The 24338-nt window shown below is 37.9% G+C and overlaps 1 protein-coding gene across 3 annotated transcripts; it reads left to right on the top strand.

Annotated features, from left to right (window-relative positions):
• Positions 1 to 649: 649 nt before the first annotated feature.
• Positions 650 to 10813, top strand: LOC107773420 (putative CoA ligase CCL12). 3 transcript variants are annotated; one of them, XM_075241211.1, is made up of 14 exons: positions 650 to 1139; positions 4323 to 4452; positions 4552 to 4811; positions 5144 to 5345; positions 6405 to 6445; positions 6870 to 6998; positions 7349 to 7422; positions 7514 to 7734; positions 7970 to 8064; positions 8139 to 8355; positions 8576 to 8701; positions 9232 to 9330; positions 9695 to 9901; positions 10465 to 10813. In XM_075241211.1, exons 1-14 carry the CDS (start codon positions 856 to 858, stop codon positions 10576 to 10578), a joined length of 2199 nt encoding a protein of 732 aa, XP_075097312.1. In that variant the 5' UTR covers positions 650 to 855; the 3' UTR covers positions 10579 to 10813. The 3 variants fall into 3 exon arrangements, with proteins under 3 accessions (XP_075097312.1, XP_075097313.1, XP_075097314.1); XM_075241212.1 differs by having other exon boundaries at positions 806 to 982; XM_075241213.1 differs by lacking the exon at positions 650 to 1139 and adding an exon at positions 3360 to 3476.
• Positions 10814 to 24338: the final 13525 nt, after the last annotated feature.

Genomic DNA, 24338 nt, shown 5'->3' with positions numbered 1-24338 from the left:
ACACCTATCCCGCCCTTCATCTATACCTAATACCTCCCAACCCAATCTATCTACCTATAAAAAAAAACGAGCTTCACCTGAGGATTAATATTTAGATTTTTTCCTTCCAAAAAGGTAATTTGATTGGACAAATGTTGCAGATGGCAATTTTTAATATCTAATATAAAATACTGATCAATATAGTTTTACATAATGCATACTTCAATAGTGATTTCTGTTATGATATATAATTTCAAACATAATGTTAGACAGCAGATAAAAATTAAGATTATAAATGATCGAAACTCCCAGTTCATTGCTTCTATTTTTCTCTCTCGTCATCCAACCTTCTAAAGATATGTTTGAGATGTGCTTTGTCTATAAATAATCTAAAAAGATGTGAAATTAATTACCCGATGTCTCGTGTTTTAGAGTTGAATTTTCAAATTGAACTAAAACTTGAGTAAAAAAAAAATTCAAATATGATTTTATATATTTGAAAACTGTTCCAAAATAACTCATGAAAACTCAAAGCCTATAACTTGCTCAGACTCAGTTTAACCATTCACATTGTGATATGATTTTTTCATTAAATTAGTCATTTATTTTAATTTCTTCTTATATTAATGATATATAAGTATATAAAAAAGGCGACATCGTCAAATCAAATACCGTTACGTAAAAATGAGTAGGTGGGAATAATTTTTTTTTATTATCTAAAATATAATTTCATAAACTTTGGACAACAAACATTTGAAGGGTGACGGGTGGTTAAGTTAACGATTGAAAGTTACCTAAGTTATCTGCATCTTTGTCCTTTGCATATATAATATATATGTATCGGACCGGTAAGAGTCAAGAGAGAGAGAGAGAGAGATGGGAAAGAGCATAAGTGAAGTGAGGGTGGAAGATTTGGTAAGAGCAGGAGTAGCAGAGGAGGAAGCAAAATGGTTGATGGGAGAGCTGAATGTTGCAATTGCTAAAGTTGCTGTTAATATTAATGGTGAGTTGGATCAGAAGGAGGTATGGCGTGAAATCACTGCTCGGAAATTACTGAAACCCTCACACCCACATGCTCTGCATCAGCTCCTTTACTACTCTGTCTACCATAACTATGATCAGTCCACTCATGGCCCTCCTCTCTATTGGTTCCCTTCACTGTAAAAATCTCTCTTTCTTCCTCTCTGTCTTTTTTTATGGAATGCTAAGGGCCAGCATTTCTAGAAAACCCTTATCTAGATTTCATATTAAAAAAATTGATCTTTTCTGTATCATAAAAAGAATGATCCTTTTTCTTTTGAAAGTTAAAGGGGAAAATCTTTTCATTAATAAACTGATCTTTTCATAGTCTATGATTATTGGGTTTATGGTAGCTAATTTCTTGGATTAAGAGCTGTAAATTGTTCTCTTTCTGTTGTTGGCATTTTGATTTCATTGACAAAATTTACAGTGATACCTGCATGTGAAGTATTAATAATTGAATTGAAACGGCTCAAAATGGAGCTGAATGTGTGTTTGGGATTGAGACTAGTTGTTTGTTGTACCGTTCGCCAAAAAGTTATACTATATGCTGAATTCTCTTGACTTTTTTTCTATTGACTTCGTTGTATTTTGACTCCCCTTAATAAAAATACTGGTGGTGGAATAGAGATGTGCAAGAAAAAGTGAAAACCAAGAAAGTAGCGTATCTGAAGCTAGTGGAAAGTGTAGACAAGGAGGAGAAGACGGCGAATAGGGAGTATTATAAGTTGGCTAAGAAAGAGGCAAAGCTAGCAGTTACGGCGGCCAAGACTGCAACTTTTAGTCGTTTGTATGAGAAACTCGAGGGCCGAGATGGGTATAACAGGTTGTTCAGGTTAGCCAAGGCGCGAGAAAGGAAGGCGCATGAATTGGACCAAGTGAAGTGCATCAAGAACGAAGAAGGTAGAGTTTTGTTTGATGAGGGGTTTATCCGTCGGAGATGACAGATCTACTTCCATAGTCTCTTGAACGAGGAGTGGGACAGGAGCATTATACTGGGTGATTTGGAACTCTCTGGGAGTCGTTGTGACTTTGGGTATTATAGGCGGATTAGAGTTGATGAAGTTGAGGGGGCTATGCGTAAGATGAGCAGGGGCAAAGCGACTGGGCCAGATGAAATTCCGGTGGAGTTTTGGAAAAGTGCGGGCAAGGCAGACTTGGAGTGGGTCACTAGGTTATTTAATGTCATTTTTAGAACGAAGAAGATGCCCGAAAAGTGAAGGTGGAGCACGATGGTTCCTATATGCAAAAACAAAGGTGATATCCAAAATTGCAATAACTATCGGGGTATCAAGCTGCTTAGCCATACTATGAAAGTCCGGGACAGAATGGTAGAGCTAATGGTAAGGAGGAGTGTGTCTATTTCCGAGAACCAGTTTGGGTTTATGTTGGGGCGTTCGACTACAGAAGCCATCCACCTTGTTAGGAGATTGATGAAGCAGTATAGGGAGAGAAAGAAGGACTTGCATATGGTGTTCATCGACTTAGAAAAGACGTACGATAAAGTTTCGAGAGAGGTTTTTGTGGAGATGTTTGGAGGCTAGAGGTGTACATGTTGCCTACGTTAGGTTGATTAAGGACATGTATGATGGAGTAAAGATCCGAGTGCGGATGGTGGGTGGGGACTCAGACCATTTTTCGGTTATGATGGGATTGCATCAGGGGTCGACACTCAGCCCTTTTTTGTTTGTTCTGGTGATGGACGTATTGACGTGCCACATCCAAGGGGAGGTGCCGTGGTGTATGCTATTTGCAGATGATATTGTATTGATTGACGAGACGCGAGACGGTATGAACGCGCAATTAGAGGTATGGAGACAGACCCTGAAATCTAAAGGTTCCAAGTTGAGCAGGACCAAGACAGAATACTTGGAGTGTAAGTTCAGTGGCGAGACTCAAGGAGGGGAAGGGGAGGTGAGGCTGGACTCGCATGTCATCCCTAGGAGAGAGAGTTTTAAGTACCTTGGGTCTATTATTCAGGGGATGAGGAGATTGATGAAGATGTCACACATCGTATTGGGGTGGGATGGATGAAATGAAGACTCGCTTCTGGTGTTTTGTGTGACAAGAAGGTGCCACCGAAACTTAAGGGTAAGTTCCACAAAGTGGTGGTCAGAGCAACGATGTTGTATGGGGTTGAGTGTTGGCCAGTTAAGATCGCTCATATCCAGAAGATGAAGATAGCAGAGATGAGTATGTTGAGATGGATGTGCGGCCACACCAGGTTAGATAAAATCAGAAATGAGGTTATTCACGACAAGGTGGGTGTGGCCCCTATTGAGGACAAGATGCGGCGGCTTAGGTGGTTTTGTCATGTTAGGAGGAGGAGCACAGATGCCCCGGTGAGAAGGTGTGCGAGGTTGACATTGGAGGGCCTACGGAGAGGTAGAGGTAAGCCAAAGAAGAGGTGAGAAGAGGTGATTAGGCAAGACATGACGCACCTTCAGCTGACCGAGGACATGACCCTTGATAGGAAGGTATGGATATCAAAGATTAGGGTAGTAGAGTAGGTAGTCTAGAGTGTTCATAACAGTAGTATTGGCACGCAGTCTCGCTTTATGTTGCTAGTAGGTTTTTATGACTAACCGTTGTTTTCTTTCATTGTTAATCACCTTACTGTCTTGTTGTTTTTATTCTGCTTTTATATGGCTTTTTGGTACTGTCCCTTGTCTATATTTTCATTAATGTGGTGCTTATGCTTTTCTGAGCCGAGGGTCTATTGGAAATAACCTCTCTATCCTCACAAGGTAGGGGTAAGGCCTGCGTACACACTACCTTCCCCAGACCCCACGGTGTGGGATAATACTGGGTATGTTGTTATTAATAAAAATACTAGCTCCGCCACTAGTTGTACCTGCATGTGAGGCAGGCAATCATTACTCTCTGTTTCTTTACTAAAATGAGCAGTAGAATTTTGTGAAGATTTACACTGACTTGCTTTGTACGGATTTCCAAGTTGTCGTTGAAACTTGAAAGATAACATAAGTTAACTGTCCATTGTAGTGATATGTTTTTGTGATATTTTTTTTGCTGGATCATTCTGTGAGACATTTTGATAAAGGAAGAGTAACCTTTTTCAAGAGATTCCGTTAATGGATAAAACTTGAAGACTAAAAAGCTACTATCAAGCAGTTGAAATTGCTAACTTTTTGTTATATTTTTACACATAAATTTAGCAATGATACAGTTTTTGCTGAAATGTTTTACATTGTTTCTTGGAAGTGTTATAGTTATGAAACCTTTGTTTTCAGAGTTTCATATTACTTATCTCACCCGAAGCTTCCTGCTCTTGATCAGCTGACTCAACTGCTCTCTCTATGCAGGAATGAATCTAGATGCACAAATTTGGGCCGCATAATGGAAACTCATTGTCCGAAGCTTTTTGGAGCATCATACAAGGATCCGATCTCAAGTTTTAAAGAATTTCATAGGTTTTCTGTTCAGCATCCTGAGGCAAGTTCTTGTTTCAGTGTTGAATTTGAATTTCGGGTTACTGAGATTTATTCCACATTCTATTCATACTTGGAGCTAATAATTTGGAATTTTTTCCAGATTTACTGGCCAATTGTTTTAAAAGAACTACCAATTCACTTTCTGGAAACCCCTAAATGCATACTGGATACCTCTGACAAGTCAAAACATGGAGGTAACTGGCTTCCTGGTTCAGTTCTGAATATAGCCGAGAGTTGTGTGCGTTCGAGCAATTACCCCAACAAGCAGGATGATAGCGTGGCCATTGTATGGAGGGCAGAAGGGAATGATGATAAAGAAGTTAATTGCATGACATTGAAACAGCTGAGAGAACAAGTAATGTAGGCTCTTGCTTCATATTGTGATATCTGTTCATTCCATTCGTATTTGGTTTAATGAAGCTTACTTTCTCTAATTCATCTTGGTGAAAGTAAAGCCATGTACTTATTAAATTGTTCTTGTGGTTCATCTGGTGCACTATCTTGCCTTTGGTATTACGGATATGATATATTTTCCTTCCTTCTGTGTTGTTTTTTCTGATACTGTCTTCAGGCAAAATAATTTGATCATAAGTTGTCTTCTTGTATACATACATTGCCATTACGTCCCCCTTCATGCTCCCTTCTTCTCATAATTAAGAGAAGTCATTTTAAACTTGTCGTCTCTTCCACAGGATGGTGGCAAATGCACTGGAAAACATGTTCTCAAAGGGTGATGCCATTGCCATTGACATGCCAATGACTGCCACAGCAGTCGTTATATACTTGGCCATTGTTCTTGCTGGATTTGTGGTGGTATCAATTACTGATAGCTTTGCTGCACAGGAGATTGCGGTCCGTTTACGAGTATCTAATGCCAAGGCTGTATTTACACAGGTACTTCTAGTAAACAGAAAATGTTAACTAAAGGAGTTGCCTATTGAGGAGATAGGCGGGGACACATTTACGTAATGAATCCACCAAGAGATGGTTTTGCTCTACCTATTTAACAAACATTCCTAGATGTCTTTTACTGGATTGGCCTCCCCCCCCTTTAAGCTTGCAATCTCTAAAGATTTTCCCTAACCAGTTTTGAAGGACATGATCATTATCTCTATGAAAGTTCCTTCTCTCTCTTTTGAATCCCAGGGGTTACCACAGGGAAGAGGCCAGTCCCTGAAAAAGCCATCTCGATTGGTATCCTTTTTTTTATTATTATTTTTTTTTATTTTTTATTCCCTCCCCTCCAAGAGCTCCCCACATTGCTCTTGGGGTGACTCGAACTCACAACCTATTGGTTGGAAGTGAAGGGTGCTCACCACTTGAGCAACCCACTCTTGTCAATTGGTATCATTCAAATGTGAATATAGGCCTGATTGAAGCATAAAAGTGAAATAATAATAATGAGAGGCTTTTGTCCGTTGACGGGAGAAGAGAGTTAGCTTTCTGCTGAGTGAGCCCGAACAAGAGCGGATGCACACTAGATCAGAGCAAGTTTAGCTGGCCCAATAGGTGTGATTGTTCCCTTATTCCCAGTGATCAATCAGACAATGTTACAGGATTGAAGTTTTGCGGACATACGAGAATAGGAAATCCCTGCCTTCCAACTTATGTTGCTATAAAAAGACATTTCAATTTATAGGACCTTATTTTAAAAAAGAGATATCAAATAGCAGTTTTATAGTTAATCAGGTTCACATCATTGGGGATCAGATAATCTTGTTGCTCTTTAGTGCTATTGAATTCCATTGTGCAAATGTTAGGTTGATTATTAAGCTTTTGCTGGATATTCAGCTTTATTTTCTATGAGTCTGTTCTTGGGTGAGTTAATATTGTAATTCAACAAAAAAAAAGAAGAAGTAAATATTGTATAGTTGGTGACAGTAATCTTACTATCAGTAGAGTTATATTTAAATTGTGTATGATGATTCTAACTTCTAAGCTACACTTATTCAGGATTCCATAGTGCGAGGAGGCCGAAGATTCCCCTTGTACAGGTAACTGACTAATGTTATGCTGGATGCTAAAACTTTAATAATGCACATAAGAACCTATATAGTGTCTATCTTTGGTTGGGGATAGAAAATTGCGAAAACCCTTCAAGGAAGTGATGAGGACATCCATCTTCCTCTTAACCAAAAATTAAACATAATTACACATCCATCTTCCTCCCAACCAAAAATTACACATTCTTCACCATGAAAGAAAAGAACAAATAGTTGAAGTAAAAAAGAAAACAAGGAGACAATATACTAATTTACTGACATTCAAAAGTTCCAATGAAAAAGTAAATTTAAATAAAGAATAAATTAAAAAGAAGGGAAGGAAATTCAAATGTCATCACTACAGGCATTGATAATTATCATTTCCTTCTTAAAGAAACATTGTGAATACATGTTTTATGCTCTCTAACTCTTGCAGTCGAGTTGTAGAAGCTGCTCCACTTAAAGCTATTGTAGTTCCTGCGATTGGGGAGGATGTACAAGTTCAATTAAGGAACCAAGATCGATCATGGAATGATTTTCTTGCCAGTGTCAGTCACCTTCCCAGGTAATCTGATAATCTTTTTCTCCAAAAGCATTACGATGAATATGTTCTCGAACAAATTACCAAAAAAAAAAAAGAATATGTTCTCTAGCTTATAAATTCCTCTATAGCGTATATACCGTAATGATAGTTTAAAACTGGTGAATCTATCATGGCAATATGTAGCAATTTTAGTTGCAATCCAGGATTATGCTGGATTTGTCTTTTATTCCCAACATCATCACTTTTAGAAGGATGACGAAATTTCTAAATTTACAGAAAATTCATAAAAATGTGCTGCGACCATCGAATAATAACTTTATTTTCCCTTGTTGTAAGAACTCAAGCTTTGATAATATTTTCTTCTTTGGCAGGCCAAATTCTTATTTTCCAGTTCATCAATCGATAGACTCTGTTACCAACATACTATTCTCATCAGGAACCACAGGTAAAATATCCTTGTTGAGACTATGCAGTTTATTTTTGGCTGTGGCATTTGTGCAACTTGTTCATTCTGTCATTCCTTTTGCCTCGGTCAGGAGATCCAAAAGCAATACCTTGGACTCACCTGTCTCCCATTCGATGTGCTGCTGAGTCATGGGCTAATCTTGATGTTCGAGCTGGAGATGTTAGCTGCTGGCCCACAAACTTGGGATGGGTGATGGGACCAATTCTAATCTACAGTTGCTTTCTAACTGGTGCAACTCTAGCTCTCTATCATGGATCCCCTCTAGACCATGGTTTTGGGAAATTTGTGCAGGTAGAAACTTTTTCTTCATATTCCATTAAGGGGTCTGCCAGATTTATACTAAAATCTTTATTTCTTGGTGAATGTTTGTGGCAATTAAATGTCATAGTATATCTCGACAACACATTTTTCTAATGAACCAATTTACTTTGATCACATTGTTTGATATCCTAATTCGCCCGAGCTTGCTTTTCTGTATTTTCTATATTAATTTTCTTCATTCTTTCAACCCTTCATGTGTCAGTAGGATGCTGGAGTTACTATCCTGGGGACTGTTCCAAGCTTAGTGAAGACTTGGAAAAGTACTGGGTGTATTAAAGGCCTAGATTGGACAAGGATACGGTACTTATTGAGTTCAAGTGCTAAATATTATATCAATTCGTCAGTGGGAAAATCTAACATGAAAGCATCTGCAGGATGTTTGCTAGTACTGGAGAAGCCTCTAATGTCGATGATGATCTTTGGCTTTCTTCAAGGGTGGACTATAAACCTGTTATTGAATGCTGCGGAGGCACAGAGCTATCGTCATCTTACATTATGGGAAATCTTCTTCAACCACAAGCTTTTGGAGCATTTAGCTCTGCATCAATGTCCACCGGTTTTGTCATCTTAGACGAAGATGGGCGCCCTTATGTAAGAGAGCTTTACAGCATTTTAAATATCTTCAGCTTGTTGAAAATTCTTGGTCATAATTATTTATCCTTACAATCATTGAAAGAAAAGCCCTGCTGCATGGCTTCAAGGCTTATTCCTGACTGTCTTATTCATAAATGAGACACTCTTTTCCTCCTGTATGATGTCATAAAGCATACATTTTGGCTTTGATAAAGAATGATTTTGAACCTGTTTCCAGCCAGATGATCAAGCTTGTGTTGGTGAAGTAGGCTTGTTTCCAACCTATATGGGAGCAACTGATAGATTGCTGAATGCTGATCATGAGAAAGTGTATTTCGAGGGAATGCCGATGTACAAAGATATGGTATGCATCATATGTCGTAGAAAAGCATTGTTCTCTGTTGGCTTTTCCCTACAACACGTAGCATTGTCCTATTGAACTATGTGAAACCGAATTTGGATGAACTGGAGACTGCTCCTTCTTTACTTCCTAGCTTTAGATATAGAATTTTAAGCTAATAAAGGTTCCTTTCTAGAGAATGAAACGGTTTGATCAACTAGTCATGATTTTACATGACAAACCATTAACTTCCAATTGATAAATTCCTTGTAAAGAGTACCCCCCTCCCCCCCCCCCAACACACCACCCACCCTCTCTCCAATGAAAAGAATAATGTCTTTGTGCCTTTTTTTTTTTCCTGCTGATTTAGACGACCAAGTTCTTTGACCAAACAATAGAGTATGATCGTTGACTACAAATTGTGGATGATAAACTCAAAACTCAAGCCTTCTTTTCCATATTTTAATCGGATAAGTTGCACTCTGCTGAGTAGCTTTTAAGTAATTGGATCACTGTCATTGCTGCTATAACTGATGCCGCAGTTATATTTCCAGCAACTAAGGAGACATGGTGATATCCTAAAGCGAACTGTTGGAGGTTATCTTGTTGTTCAAGGCAGAGCTGATGACACCATGAATCTTGGAGGTATAAAGGTACTACACTACCATTCCACCACTATCAATCTCGTAGTTGACTCTACATTTGCTCCTTTCAACATACCCGTAGTATCTATCAAAACTTCTGCCAAGTGTGCCAGTCTGTGTGCTTATATGCTACTGATATCCCTTTCCACTCAGATTTATTCAGGCTAGTGGCGATAGTATAAAGTTGCTCTTACTGTCCTGTTCACATAACACCAGTGAATGCTCACATAATCTCTGATGCACTTGACACTCAGAACAAGCACAAATTTATTATCTTGAGTGTTTGAATCTATAACATAGCTGAAATTTTTATGGACTGCCTTTATTGATTCTGGAAGCAATACATAACTAAAATTTTCTTTTCTACCTGCAGACAAGTTCAATAGAAATTGAGCGTGTTTGTGATCGTGCTGATGTCAGTGTCCTGGAAACTGCTGCAGTCAGTGCTGCACCACCAAATGGTGGTCCAGAACAGTTAGCTATATTTGTGGTTCTCACAGAGGGGATAACTGTTTCACCAGACACTCTGAAGAAAAGATTCTCAAGAGCCATTCAAAGCAATCTTAATCCTTTATTCAAGGTTTGTACTTTCTAAGGTTTAAGCATAAGGTTACATTCAACTAGAGATTACAGAATTATCCTATCCTAGTCCTAGAAAAGAATATTTGAAATAATAGTTTCATTTCTCGTTTGTCAATCAAAAAAGAAAGATAACAATAACTTCTTGTCAAAGTAAACAGACCTCAGAAATTTACAAGAGAATTGATACAGTATGGAGATACAAAACTTTTTGTTGTTGCAAGTCTTCATTATTAGGGTTCTTGATCCATTTTCCATTGTTTAAAGATTGTTCCTGAGATTGTCAATTTTGGACATTTGGTATATTGTACAAGAACACTAAGATCCATATGTTATGCCTTTTTAACTCTTCAATGAGTCCTAGTCTAGAAGCATTAGTTCTTGCCCTGGAAATTTATGGAAGATGAGTCGGAAATGCAACTCCACTCGAAACCCTTTTATTTGCATTAAATGTTGCAGGTCGCACCCTCTCCTCTTTAGGGTGTCTTTGACTCTTCCGGGCAACAAAGAGTGTCTTTCACTTTTCTTACCATTTCTGATAACCACTTTTCTTACCATAAATAGGTGAGCTCCGTGAAGATAGTCCCGATGTTCCCTCGAACAGCTTCAAATAAGTTGTTGAGGAGAGTTCTAAGAGACCAGTGGAAGCAAGATCTTCAGATACAGAGTAAAATTTAGCTAAAATCACAAGTCTGGTATGTCTGTAATATGCTTATATAGTTATATACATATAAGCAAAAGTGGAAGGGTAAGCAAGAAGATATGATGTTGACATTATTTTGTGCATGTAGTAGTATTAGTGATATTTAAATCTCAGTTGGAATTTTCTTGTGTTACTTGTTAGTCCTGTGAATTTTCTTGTGTTACTTGTCATTTTAACTACAGTGGTATGCGATTTATCTCATTGTGCAAATGTCCTGTCTAAAGACTTACCGTTTCTATCAGACAGAATTGACATCATGTCTCAGTCACCAAAATGCTTTCAGAAAGTTTTAAGAGGATCAAGAGGAGTAGTACTAAATATATCTCACGAATTGGTGGGAGAAATGAGACATGAAATTTGCACTTATCATTGATGTTCGTTGAAATGATACTACAGGCAAATCTCTCTATAACAACCTCATTTGTTTCAGATTTTTTTGGTTGTTATAGTGAAGTGTTGTTATAGAGAACATATATTATAACATAGTATGAAAATTGGTTTGATAAAAGATTTTACTTTTATAGTGAATGACTGTTATATAGCGATGCTGTTATAGAAAGGCTTGACTGTACTAGTTCGTTTCTTGACGATTTTGCTTTCCTATAGACTCTTTAAAACAGACTATGGCTAAGTTCAAGTCCTATGGAAGTCAGACATTTGGTCCTCAACTCTTTCAAGCACCTGGGCACCTAACTATTGTTGACTCAAACATGTTTATTTAAACTATGTCTCTAAACTATTAGTAAATGTTTTGAATTATCATATACTTCATGTTAAGGAACAAAGAGAGGCTTCATGTATTTGATAATAATCCTATACTACTTCATGTTTTGAATTATTAGGTACTTAGTTGTTGAAAATCACACACATTTCTCACACATTTGATGTCGGAAACACTATATATTTGCCTTCCGAATTAAAGATCTATTGAATAAGTTGGATTAACTATCATATTAATGACTGACAAATGTTTTAAATCAAAAGATTGTCTTCTAAAGCATCAGAATCAACAACTAACACCACTCGTATAGACCTACGGATGATCTTAGAACAAAAAAGACTTTCAGAAAAGATAAGTACAAATTAGTAAAGTAGCCGATGTAGCAAGTTTTAAGAAATTTTTACTCGCTTAATCCTTTTTTTTTTTTACTATTATTTTAAAAAATAGAATCATTTCTTGTTTATTTCATAAAGAGCTTTCTTTTTAATGGTATTAGCATATTACAAAATTTATGCTCAACATTTAATGAAGGCACTAATCACGCTTTCTTGACCTTTTCTTTTTGAATAACTCCATGTATTTCAGCTAAATATGGCAATAGAAAAGCAATTTTTATCTCTTTTAGGTGGAGATGGACTCCTTCAGAGTAGTCATTCCATGGATCGTATATACCCACAATTACAGATTATTCACTCAATTAATTTGTATCGCATATGAATCATCCATGATACTACAATTATAACAATTACTATCCCATGTATAATATTGAAAATTAAGTAAAATAAAAAACACAACTAAAAGTCATGAAACATGAATAACATTATTATAGTCTAGCATAATACCATGCATCATCATTATATCAAAATTATACCATACATCTAATTTGCAAATATCTTACATAGTAACACATATGAAAAACTAAAATACCATTATTATACTACAATTATACTATATACAAGAGCTCCAATTTATATTATATGGTTAATAATTAAAAATACAAATTATATCCATATTTGAAATATTTATTGGTATTTGAATGATACCGTCATTAATATACAGCTACATATTCAAAATACATACATAAAATAAATATGGCATATATTTAAATTCTTGAAAAACATTGATAGTTTTAGTTGAAAAAAATACTACAAATAAACCATTAGTATACCTATCAAATATCTTTTCTATTTAGTTGTACATATCTTAAAAGTGGCCTTAAAATCTCCATCTTTCACTACTTAACTAATGTCCTGGTGATGCTATGAGTACTATAATAAAAGGCAAGATATTAATTTATAAAAGCAAATATATAACAAAGTAATGAAGACCGAAAGTGCATACAATTAGGTATCAAATAAACATGAATCTCGCTCAAGAGAGAGTTCTGTTGTTGGAAGCTGCTATGATATGCTTAGATCCTTGTAACGTCAGCTTTTCAGCAATACAAATATGATTTTTTTTATATATATCCGAAATAATTCCTATGTCCATAAATTGTGCATTTATGACAATCTTTCGAAAGAACCTTAAGAAAAAACTTTATGGTTTTCTCAATTTGCTCCATAAAGCAAACTACACTTTATAAAACTAACATCCAAATTCAAAGGAATTGGCACATATTATCGAGTCAAAACGAAATCGAATGTGCTAAAATTAATGAATTTGCAATAGTAAATAATCCAACTAGGAGAGAGCAAGGGACAGAGAGAATCCAAACTCAGATATCTCATTGAAAGAAAAAAAAAAACTAAAGCTATGCAAACCCAACTAATTAATTGGTTTGCACAAAAAAATTCCCGCAAACATATTTCTCAAGAAAAAATTATCAAAGAATTGTCTAAAGGCCACAGTTTTCTGATCTTATCAAAGTATGTATCATTCATCTTGTTTGCTCGATACTTCTTCTGAAAAAGAAACCTTTAATCAGAAGGAAAAAATAACGCCGATAATTGCGAACTGATGTCAATTCATTTGCACCATTTAATTTCCAAGAAAACAAATTAATCAGACAAACAGGAATTTAATAATACCAAATGAAATAATTAGTCGTCCTTCTTCACCATCAGCCAGTCATCATCTTCAGTCTTCACAACTTGAGTCATCTCCTCTTCAGATTGTGGTTTTGAGATTACTAAATAGTCATGAAAATTTTCAGTCAAATTTTCGAAATTAAATTAGGTACTTACAAGATAATACATCACGTGTATAAATAATTATAAATAAAATCACCTTCTTGTTGCGCATATTATCTAACAGCTTTTGTAGATTTGATCTTTCTTCAATGGCTTTCAAGATTCAAGTAATTCAAGAACACACAGTGAGATTCAGAGAGAGCTAAAGATCATTCAAAAAGAATTAGTAATTGAATACAGTTTAAAAACGTACTCTGATTAGTGGCGTCTTCTATTTCTGATTCAAGTAATTCAAGAATACACGATGAGATTCAGAGAGAGCTAGAGATCAATCAAAAAGAATTAGCAATTGAATAAAGTTTAAAAACATACCCTGATTAGTGGCGTCTTCAATCTCTGATTCAAGTAATTCAAGAACAGTGAGATTCAGAGAGAGCTAGAGATTCGTCAAAAAGAATTAGTAATTGAATAGAGTTTAAAAACGTACTCTGATTAACGACGTCTTCCATTTCTGATTCAAGTAATTCAAGAACACACAGTGAGATTCAGAAAAAGCTAGAGATCAGTAAAAAAGAATTAGTAATTGAATAGAATTTAAAAACATACTCTGATTAGTGGTGTCTTCAATCTCTGATTCAAGTAATTCAAGAACACATGGTGAGATTCAGAGAGAGCTAGAGATCCGTCAAAAAGAATTAGTAATTGAATAGAGTTTAAGAACGTATTCTGATTAATAACGTCTTCCATTTCTGATTCAAGCAATTCAAGAACACACAGTGAGATTCAGAGAAAGCTAGAGATCAGTAAAAAAGAATTAGTAATTGAATAGAGTTTAAAAACGTACTCTGATTAGCGGCGTCTTTCATTTTTGATTCAAGTAATTCAAGAACACACAATGAGATTCAGATAAAGCTAGATATTAGTAAAAATGAATTAGTAATTGAATATAGTTTAAAACGTACTCGCCTTCCATTTTTCGATGATCTAATTCAAGAATTAATACTATAACTCAAGAAGAAGAACACTAGTGTGTGAGACAGAGCTAGAGCTAGTGGCGCTTCTGTGAATTAATTAGGACTGGTTTAAATAGAGTGTCAAGTTGTAGTGTCACGTGTGCAAGAACCGCACGCGCCAAGCAACTGAATTCGTTACTATCCGTTGAGAAAGATTAAATATTTAATTCGTTAAAGAATAAGAAATTTTTAAATTTTTGGTATTAAAATGACATCTTTTGGTAAGACGGATTATCATTTCGATTTGTAAATTGACAATCTAATATGCTATATTTTGCAAATTCCTTAATATTTAATGACTAAAAGAAATAAAATTTATAGGTGTTTTGTGTGACTAGAAGGTGCTACCAAAACTTAAAGGTAAATTCTACAGAATGGTGGTCAAGCTAACTATGTTGTATATGGTTGGGTGTTGGCCAATCAAAATCGCCCATGTCCAGAAGATGAAGGTAGCAGAGATGAGAATGCTTAGATGAATGTGCGGGCACACCAGGTTAGATAGGATTATGAATGATGTTATTCGCGACAAGGTGGATGTGGCCCCTATTGAGGATAAGCTGTACGAAATGAGGCTTAGATGGTTTGAACATGTGAGGAGGAGGACTATAACATAATACATGAGCAAGCTAACAATGAAAAGCTGGTGGACTATAAATCAGACAAGAAAGAAAAATATACTAAAGAATAGGACATTATAATGAGGTTTGATCAATTGACCTACATATAAAAACTAGTATAAAGATATAAAAATTGTTGATAGAAAAATCTCCCCTAAACAAGATTCTTTAATGACTACATTGTGGATGCAATTGTTGTTGGTTGTGAGAAGGAAACGCCAATTTATAGAATACAAAACTTCTCCTCCAAGAAAAGGATAAGGCATATGAAAAATAATTTATTCTTTTTATGAGTCTTTTTCCCTTCCTTCAAGAAAAAGAGTCCTAATAGATTAAAAATTCAGGGCAAAATTCTAACAATTCTCCCTTTGGCCTGAATTTTCTTGACAAAACTTGATTCGTCTTCTTTACATAATCTTCATCAGTACTGCTTGCCATGATTAAAAATAGGTATAGATTAAAAAATCTTGATGTTGGTTGGAAGAAGCTCAAAAATGGGTTAAAAGGAGCCCGCGCATTAAGAATACACATGGGTTAAAATTGACATTGGTTAAAAGAAGCTCATGTGTTAAAAGAATCATGAGTTAAAACTGGCATTGAAGCCCATAAACATGAGTTAAAAAATAATTTTTTTTTTAAAGATGCAACAACATGAATATTGAAAATATGATTGAAACTTGATAGTTTTCTCCATACATATAGTATTCTTGATTTTTTTGTTGTTGACAAAAGTCTTTTTTATCGTCAAATTAGTGGCATCTTGATATGAACCCGCCTTGAACTAGTCTTCAACCTTGTTTAGAACCATTAGCTCTGATACCACTTGTTGGGATTAAAATAACATTGTGCATGCGAAAGCTAACAATGCAAAGCTGATGGACGATAAATCAGATAAGAAAGAAAAATATACTAAAGAATATGACATTATAATGGGTTTGGTCAATTGACCTACATATAAAAACTAATATAAAAATATAAAAAATATTGAGAGAAAAATCTCCGCTAAATAAGACTCTTTAATGACTATATTATGGATGTTATTATTGTTGTTCTTGTTGTGAGAAGAAAACATCAATTTATAGAAGTACAAACTTCTCCTCCAATAAAAGGATAAGACATATGAAAAAGGTTTATTCCTTTTAGGAGTCTTTTTTTCTTTTTTCAAGAAAAAGAGTCCTATTAGATTAAAAATTCAAGACAAAATCCTAACAAACCACGTATGCAGTTGATCTAATGCGACTTTAGTTTTTCCCCATCTCTATTTAGATTTGGCTATCCACATGTTGCCTATTCTACTTATTATGATTATTCCGACATTTGTATATATCTATATGCTTACTTTTTTTATTTCATAATTATGTATCTATTTTAGCTCCAATATTCAATATGCGTTTTTAATTAAACTATAAAAACTTGTAGCATTAGAGAATCTGTACAATCATATTAAATATTTCATTTTGAAATATATATATATATATATATATATATATATATATATATATATATATATATATATATATATATATAAGAAAATAAGAAAATAACTGAAATTCTAGATATTAGCTTTATAATCCTATTAGTTTTAGGACATGATACTATACATTAGGAATCCTACATAATTACCTTTAGGAAACCTATTAGTATAATTACTTTCAGGCGATCTAATTCATATAAAATTGAACAAGTAAATATCTTTTGTCATGTAATCATATTAATTTTAGGATATACTTCTTAAAAATTTTTAATACTAATTTAATTCGAGAACGTATTATAATGTCCTATTACTGTAACGACCCGGCCGGTCATTTTGAGTATTATAATCCCGTTCCTATATTTACTGCTCAATTTGTACTTTACTGTTATTTTATGACTTACAAGGTTAGTTGGTTCGGGTCCGGAAAGATTTCGGAATGAATTGAGACACTTAATCTCATAATTGAAAGTTTAAGTTAGAAAAATTGACCGGATATTGACTTATGTGTAAATGACCCCAGATTTGAATTTAGATGGTTCCGTTAGCTTCGTTGGGTGATTTTGGTCTTAGGAGCATGTCCGAATTGTGATTTGGAGGTCCATAGTGGAATTAGGTTTGAAATGGCGAAAGTTGAATTTTTTGAAAAGTTTGACCGGGTAGTTGACTTTTTGATATCGGGGTCAGAATTTGATTCTGGATATTGGAATATGTCGGTTATGTTATTTATGACTTGTGTGCAAAATTTGAGGTCAATCAGACGTGATTTGATAGGTTCCGGTGTCGTTTGTAGAAATTGGAAGTTTCAAAGTTCATTAGGCTTGAATCTATGTGTGATTCATGTTTTAGCGTTGTTTGAGGTGATTTGAAGGCTCGACTAAGTTCGTATGTATCACGACCCAATTTTTCCTCGGTATGACGTCGTGATGGCACCTAGTCTCTATGACTAGGTAAGCCTAACATTTGCGGAATAAATAAAATGAAAACATAAATTTAACAACTAACTGTAGCAATAACACTATAACTGAGTACCATGCCACTTGGCATGTACAACAACCAACTCTTCAATATACTACACAGCATTCCCAAAACCCGGAACATCGTGAATCACAAACTACAGAAGAAAAATCTAGTGTTTCTATACATCAGAGTCTATCAAAAGAAAATACAGAAGATAATGGACATGTGGAAGAGTAGAAGGGGACTCCGAGGTCTGCGGGCGCGGAAAATATACCTTGAAGTCTTCAAAGCTGTCCCGACTCACTGATAGTGCGGCTGATAAGGAGTACCTGGATCTGCACACGAAAAATATGTGCAGAAGAGTAGCATGAATACACTACAATCGGTACCCAGTAAGTGCCAAGCCTAACCTCAGTGTAGTAGTGACGAGGTCAGGTCAGGGCCCTACTGGTATATATAATAACACAAGATAGGATGAAATACCACAGTAAAATAAAGACTGAAATTTATAAGAATGAAATTATAGAAGACAACAACTCAGTACACAGAGATAACAACAGGGTTTTTTCCGAGATACCGTCTCGTAGTCCCAAACGTAAATGTGTAGAACAGGGGGATCTCCCGGAATACCGTTCCGTAGACCCAAAGTAAATATGCAATACATGGGGATCTCCTGGAATACCGTTCCTGTAACGACCCGGCCGGTCGTTTTGAAAGTTAGAGCCCCGAACCTCTATTAACTGCTTTCCCCAGTGGCTAGTTTAGACAGGCAAGTCAGAAAGCTAACATCAAAGAACATTGCTTTCGTGAAAGTTCATTGGAGGGGACAACCAGTCGAGGAGGCGACTTGGGAGACCGGGCAGGATATGCGCAGCCGTTATCCTCATCTTTTTCACCACTTCAGGTATATCTCTATGCTCGTTCGAGGATGAACGATTATTTTAAGAGGGGAAGGATGTAACTACCCGGCCGGTCGTTTTGAGAATTAGAGCCTTGAACCCCTATTAACTGCTTTCCCCATATCTATTTCTGCTATTGTGACTTGCCGGGATGATTGATTTTGAGTTTCAGAATATTTTGGGACACTTAGTCCCTAAATGAGAGCTTAAGTCTTAGAATTTGAACCGTAGTCGGAAATGTGTGAAGACGATTCTGGAATAAAATTTCATTGATTCCGTTAGCTCCGTTAGGTAATTTTGGGCTTAGGGGCGTGTTCGGAATATGTTTTGGGGGCCCGTAGCTCATTTAGGCTTGAAATGGTGAAAGTCAAAATTTTGGAGTTTTGGACCGGTAGTGGAAATTTTGATATCGGGGTCGAAATCCGATTTCGGAAGTTGGAGTAGGTACGTAGTGTTGAATATGACTTGTGTGAAAAATTTGAGGTCAGTCGGACGTGGTTTGTTGGTTTCGGCATCAGTTGTCGAATTTGAAAGTTTCAAGTTCTTAAAGTTTGAATCGGAGGATGATTTATGATTTTAGCATTTGTTTGATGTGGTTTGAAGATTCGACTAAGTTCGTATGGTGTTTTAGGACTTGTTGGTGTGTTTGGTTGAGGTCCCGGGGGCCTCGGGTGTGTTTCGGATGCTCAACGAGTCATTTTTGGACTTAGAGAAGTGGCAGATTTCTGGTGTTTTATTGCAGAAAAATCGTTCATCGAGTTCGCGAGAGGTGCCTCGCGATCGCGTAGATAATTTGGGAAAGGAATCTAAGTTGTTCTTCGTGTTCGCGATGTTGTTTCCGTGTTCGCGAAGGTGTGGGACACTAAGCCTACGCGTTCGCGATATGGTCCTCGCCTTCGCGTAGAGGAATGGGGCAGAGGGAGCTTCGGGCATTAAGCCTACGCGTTCGCGAAGAAGTTCCCGCGTTTGCGAAGGGTCCGTCAGTGGAAGATACGCGTTCGCGAGAGTCCCCTCTCATTCGCGAAGGAGGAGTTTTGGGCCAGTGAAAAATTGTTCATCGCGTTCACGGTCGTGATGTCGCGTTCGCGAAGAAGAACGCACGTGGGCAGAATTTAAGGTTAAAAAATGAGGGTTGAGTTCATAACACAAAAATTTGATTGAGAGCTCGGTAGAAGGCGAAATTTGGAGAGATTTTCGGAGGAAGTTTTTGGGTAATGATTCCTAACTCCTTTATGGTTATATTCCACTAATCTATGGTTGATTTCATCATTTAATTTCGAATTTTGGGGTTGAAATTGGGGAAATTTTGGAAGAACTTCTTCAACAAAGATTTCGAGTTTTGAAAGGGGATTTGTGGTCGGATTTGAGTAATTTTTATATAGTTAGACTCGTGAGTGAATGGGTATTCGTATTTTGTGACTTTTACCCGATTCCGAGACATGGGCCCCACGGGCAATTTTTGAGTTAATTTCGGAATTTTTGTTAAAGTGTTGATTTCATTAATTAGATGAGTCTATTATTGTTGTATTTATGATATATAATTGCTTTTGGCTAGATTTGGGCCATTCGGAGTCGGATATTCGTGGAAAAGGCATTGTGACCGATTGATTGAGCTTGGTTCGAGGTAAGTGGCTTGCCTAACTTTGTGTGGGGAAAATCCCCTTAAGATTTGGAACTATTTGTGGTAAAAACCCGATTTTCTTACCAAGCAGCAACATGTTTTCCTGTTATTTTGAGTTATACCATTTTAATAAGTACTAATCTATTTTCATTCTTAATTGAGTTGTTCCAATATGTGTAGCTATCATGTTTAGTCTCATACAACATGTCTACGTGTCTTAATTGTTTATGTGAATTCTGTGCAACATGCTTAGTGAATTTCCTGCTCCTTCCGTGACTGACACTTAGTCTAAATTGTAAGAATTTCGTGATGTAGTTTTATTTCTATCTTTCGCGCTGCATATTTACTTTGAGACTACGGAACGGTATTCCAGGAGATCTCCCTGTACTGCACATTTACTTTGGGACTACGGAACTGTATTCCGGGAGATCTCCCTATACTGCATATTTACTTTGGGACTACATAACGGTATTCCGGAGATCCCCATGTACTGCATATTTACGTTGGGACTACGAAACGGTATTTCGGGAGATCCCCCTGTACTGCATAATTACGTCTGGGACTACGAGACGGTATCTCGGAAGATCCCCTGTTGTGATTTCTGTGTACTGGTTGTTACCTTCTATGATTTCATTGTTGTTAAATTTTAGCCTTTATTTTATTGCGGTATTACACTATATATTGTTTTTATTATATATTTGTTTGTAGGGCCCTGACCTGACCTAGTCACTACTCGACCGAGGTTAGGCTTGGCACTTACTGGACACCGATTATGGTGTACTCATGTTACTCTCTGCACATATTTTTCGTGTGCAGATCTAGGTGCACCTTATCAGCCGCACTATCAGTGAGCCGGGACAGCTTTGAAGATTTCAAGGTATATCTACCGCGTCCGCAGACCTCGGAGTCCCCTTCTAGTCTTTCTCATGTCCATTATCTTCTGGATTTTCCTTGTTAGATTCTGATGTATAGAGACACTAGATTTTTCCTTCTATAGTTTGTGATTCATGATGTTCCGTGTTTTGGGATTTGTTGTGTACTTTGAATAGTTGGTTAAATTTATATTTTTATTTCACTATTCCGCAAAAATGTTAGGCTTACGTAGTTGTAGATACTAGGTTCCGTCACGACGTCACACGGAGGGGAAAATTGGGTCGTGACAAGTTGGTATCAGAGTTCTATGTTCATAAGTGTTGTGAGTCACAAATCGATTTAGTAGAGTCTCGCGGATCGGTACGGAGACGTCTGTACTTATCTTCGGGAGGCTATGAAGTTGTTAGAAAAATTTCACTACTTTGATTCCTTGTCGTGCGAAAGATTTGTTGACTTCAAAGTTTATAAACTTCTGTATTCTATTCTCTCACAGATGGCGAGACATGTATAAGAGGATCTGATGACCAGGAACCCGTGCCCCCTGCTAGAGCCGCGAGAGGACGAGGCCGAGGTCGGGGTAGAGGCCGAGGACGTCCACGTGGTGCAGACTGAGCACCCGCACAAGCTGCTACAGAGGAGCCCCCAGTAGCTCAAGCTCGAGGGCAGACACCTGAGATACCTGTTCCTGTACCAACCCTCCAGGAGACTCTAGCCCAGTTTCTAAGCATGTTCAGCACCTTAGCTCAGGCTGGATTGATTCCACTTGCTCCTGCCACATCTCAGGCCGGGGGAGGAGTACAGACTCCCGTCGCCGGTACTCCAGAGCAGCGGGTTCAGATCGACCAGGTTCCAGAGGTTGTACCAATATAGCCGGTAGCTCTAGCTCAGCCTGAGGTTAGGGTAGAAACTTTTGAGGTGGAGCATCTCAGACTTGAGAGGTACAAGAAGTACCACCCACCTACCTTCAGCGGATTGGCTACAAATGATGCTCAGGATTTTCTGGAGTAGTGTCATAGTATTCTCCGTACTATGGGCGTAGTGGAGACGAGCGGGGTTTCTTTTACTACATTCCAGCTTAGAGGAGCAGTCTATCAGTGGTGGCGTGCTTATGAGTTGAGTAGTCCGGCTGAGGCAGCTTCACTTACATGGACTCAGTTCTCGGACATGTTTTTGAGAGAGTATGTCCCTTGGAGCCTCAGGGACGCATGGCGCGCGAAGTTTGATTAGCTGCGCTAGGGTGCTATGACTGTGTCAGAGTATGCAATCCGCTTCAGTGATTTGGCCCTACATGCACCGACCTTGGTTGCCACAGTTGGAGAGAGGGTTCGACGATTTATTGAGGGACTCCACCCCAGTATCAGGATTAGTATGGCCAGGGAGTTGGAGATGGATATTTCTTATCAGCAGGTTGTGAGTATCGCCAGGAGATTGAAGGGCATGCTTGCCTGGGATAGAGAGGATAGGGCGGCCACGAGGTCTCGAGAGACTGGTTCTTATTCTTGTGCTCGTGACCCAGCAGCTCGCCATGGTAGGGGTTATGTGAGCCTCCCCGTTCATTCAGCTCTTCCAGCCGCCAATGGTGTTCCAGCTCCTTCTAGACCCCAGGAGCCTTATTATGCACCACTAGTATCTAGTGTACCTCTTGCACGGGGTGTTGCTAGCAGCCAGTCCAACAGACCTAGCCCGAGCCTGCCATAGCAGCCACGCCCTCCCAAAGTTTATTTTGAGTGTGGCGACACTCTCCATATGGTGAGGGATTGCCCCAGGATTAGGAGGGGTGCGCCTCCACAGACTTCTCATTCACAGCGTGAGCCACCAGGTCCTCAGGCTATGATTACAGTACCAACTGCCACCCCACCTGCTCAGCCAGCTCGAGGAGGAGGTCGGGGAGGTAGAGGTCGCCCTAGAGGGGGACAAGACAGATACTATGCCTTCCTGATCGTACAGAGACAGTTGTTTTTGATTCTGTCATTACAGGTATTTTTCCAGTCTGTCATAGAGATGCGTCAGTATTATTTGACCCAGGCTCTACATATTCCTATGTATCCTATTATTTTACCCCGTATTTGGGCGTATCGCGGGATTATTTGATTTCCCCTATTTATATGTCTACTCCTGTGGGATATTCTCTTGTTGTGGACCACGTGTATCGATCGTGTTTGATTGCTCTTAGTGGTTTTGAGACCAGAGCCGACTTATTATTGCTCAGCATGGTAGATTTTGATGTTATCTTGGGCATGGACTGGTTGTCGCCCCATTTTGCTATTCTTGATTGTCATTCTAAGACCGTGACGTTGGCTATGCCAGGTTTACCGTGGTTAGAGTGGAGAGGTACCTTAGAGTATACTCCCACCAGAGTTATTTCATTTCTTAAAGCTCAACGAATGGTTGAGAAGGGGTGTGACGCGTATCTAGATTATGTGAGAGACGTCAGTATTGATACCCCTACAGTGGAGTCAGTTCCAGTAGTGAGGGACTTTCCAGATGTGTTTCCAGCTGATCTTCCGGGCATGCCGCCCGACAGAGATATTGATTTTGGCATTGATTTGTTGCCGGGCACTCAACCCATCTCTATTCCTCCATATCGTATGGCTCCTCCTGAGTTGGAGGAGTTGAAGAAGAAATTAGAGGAGTTTCTTGATAAGGGCTTCATTCGGCCTAGTGTGTCACCTTGGGGTGCTCCTGTCTTATTTGTGAAGAAGAAGGATGGTTCTATGCGAATGTGTATTGATTACCGCAAGTTGAACAAAGTCACATTGAAGAACTGGTATCTATTGCCTCGTATTGATGACTTATTTGATCAGTTACAGGGTGACAGAGTGTTTTCCAAGATTGACTTACGTTCGGGATATCATCAATTGAAGATTCGGGAACCAGATATCCCGAAGACTGCTTTCAGGACCATATATGGTCACTATGAGTTTCTTGTGATGTCTTTTGGGCTGACCAATGCCTCAGCAGCTTTTATGCACTTGATGCAAAGTGTGTTCCGACCCTATCTTGACTCATTCGCCATTGTGTTTATTGACGACATTCTGGTATACTCCCGGAGTCGGGAGGATTATGAGCAACACTTGAGGACTGCACTTCAGACCTTAAGAGAAAAGAAGTTATATGCAAAATTTTCAAAGTGTGAGTTTTGGCTAGACTCAGTGTCATTCTTGGGTCATATAGTATCGAGTGAGGGGATCCAGGTGGATCCAAAGATGATTGAAGCAGTGCAGAGTTGGCCCAGACCGTCCTCAGTTACAGAGATCCAGAGTTTTCTTGGTTTGGCGGGGTATTACCGCCGATTTGTAGAGTGTTTTTCGTCTATTGCAGTACTTATGAACGGGCTAACCCAGAAGGGTGCTCTGTTCAGGTGGACAGAGGAATGTGAGGAGAGCTTTCAGAAGCTCAAGACAGCTTTGACTACAACCCCAGTATTG

Source organism: Nicotiana tabacum, chromosome 20, assembly GCF_000715075.1.
Source record: "Nicotiana tabacum cultivar K326 chromosome 20, ASM71507v2, whole genome shotgun sequence".
NCBI lineage: Eukaryota > Viridiplantae > Streptophyta > Magnoliopsida > Solanales > Solanaceae > Nicotiana > Nicotiana tabacum.
Note: the sequence above shows the minus strand (reverse complement) of the source record. Positions and strands in the feature narration are given on the sequence as shown.

What these genes read in the sequence shown, in the direction of transcription:
- LOC107773420 (XM_075241211.1), top strand. Translation starts at nt 856, where the DNA reads ATGGGAAAGAGCATAAGTGAAGTGAGGGTGGAAGATTTGGTAAGAGCA. An exon ending in TTTCTGTTCAGCATCCTGAG is followed by an intron (nt 4,453 to 4,551) that starts GCAAGTTCTTGT and finishes AATTTTTTCCAG; the next exon opens with ATTTACTGGCCAATTGTTTT. An exon ending in TGAATCTTGGAGGTATAAAG is followed by an intron (nt 9,331 to 9,694) that starts GTACTACACTAC and finishes TTCTACCTGCAG; the next exon opens with ACAAGTTCAATAGAAATTGA.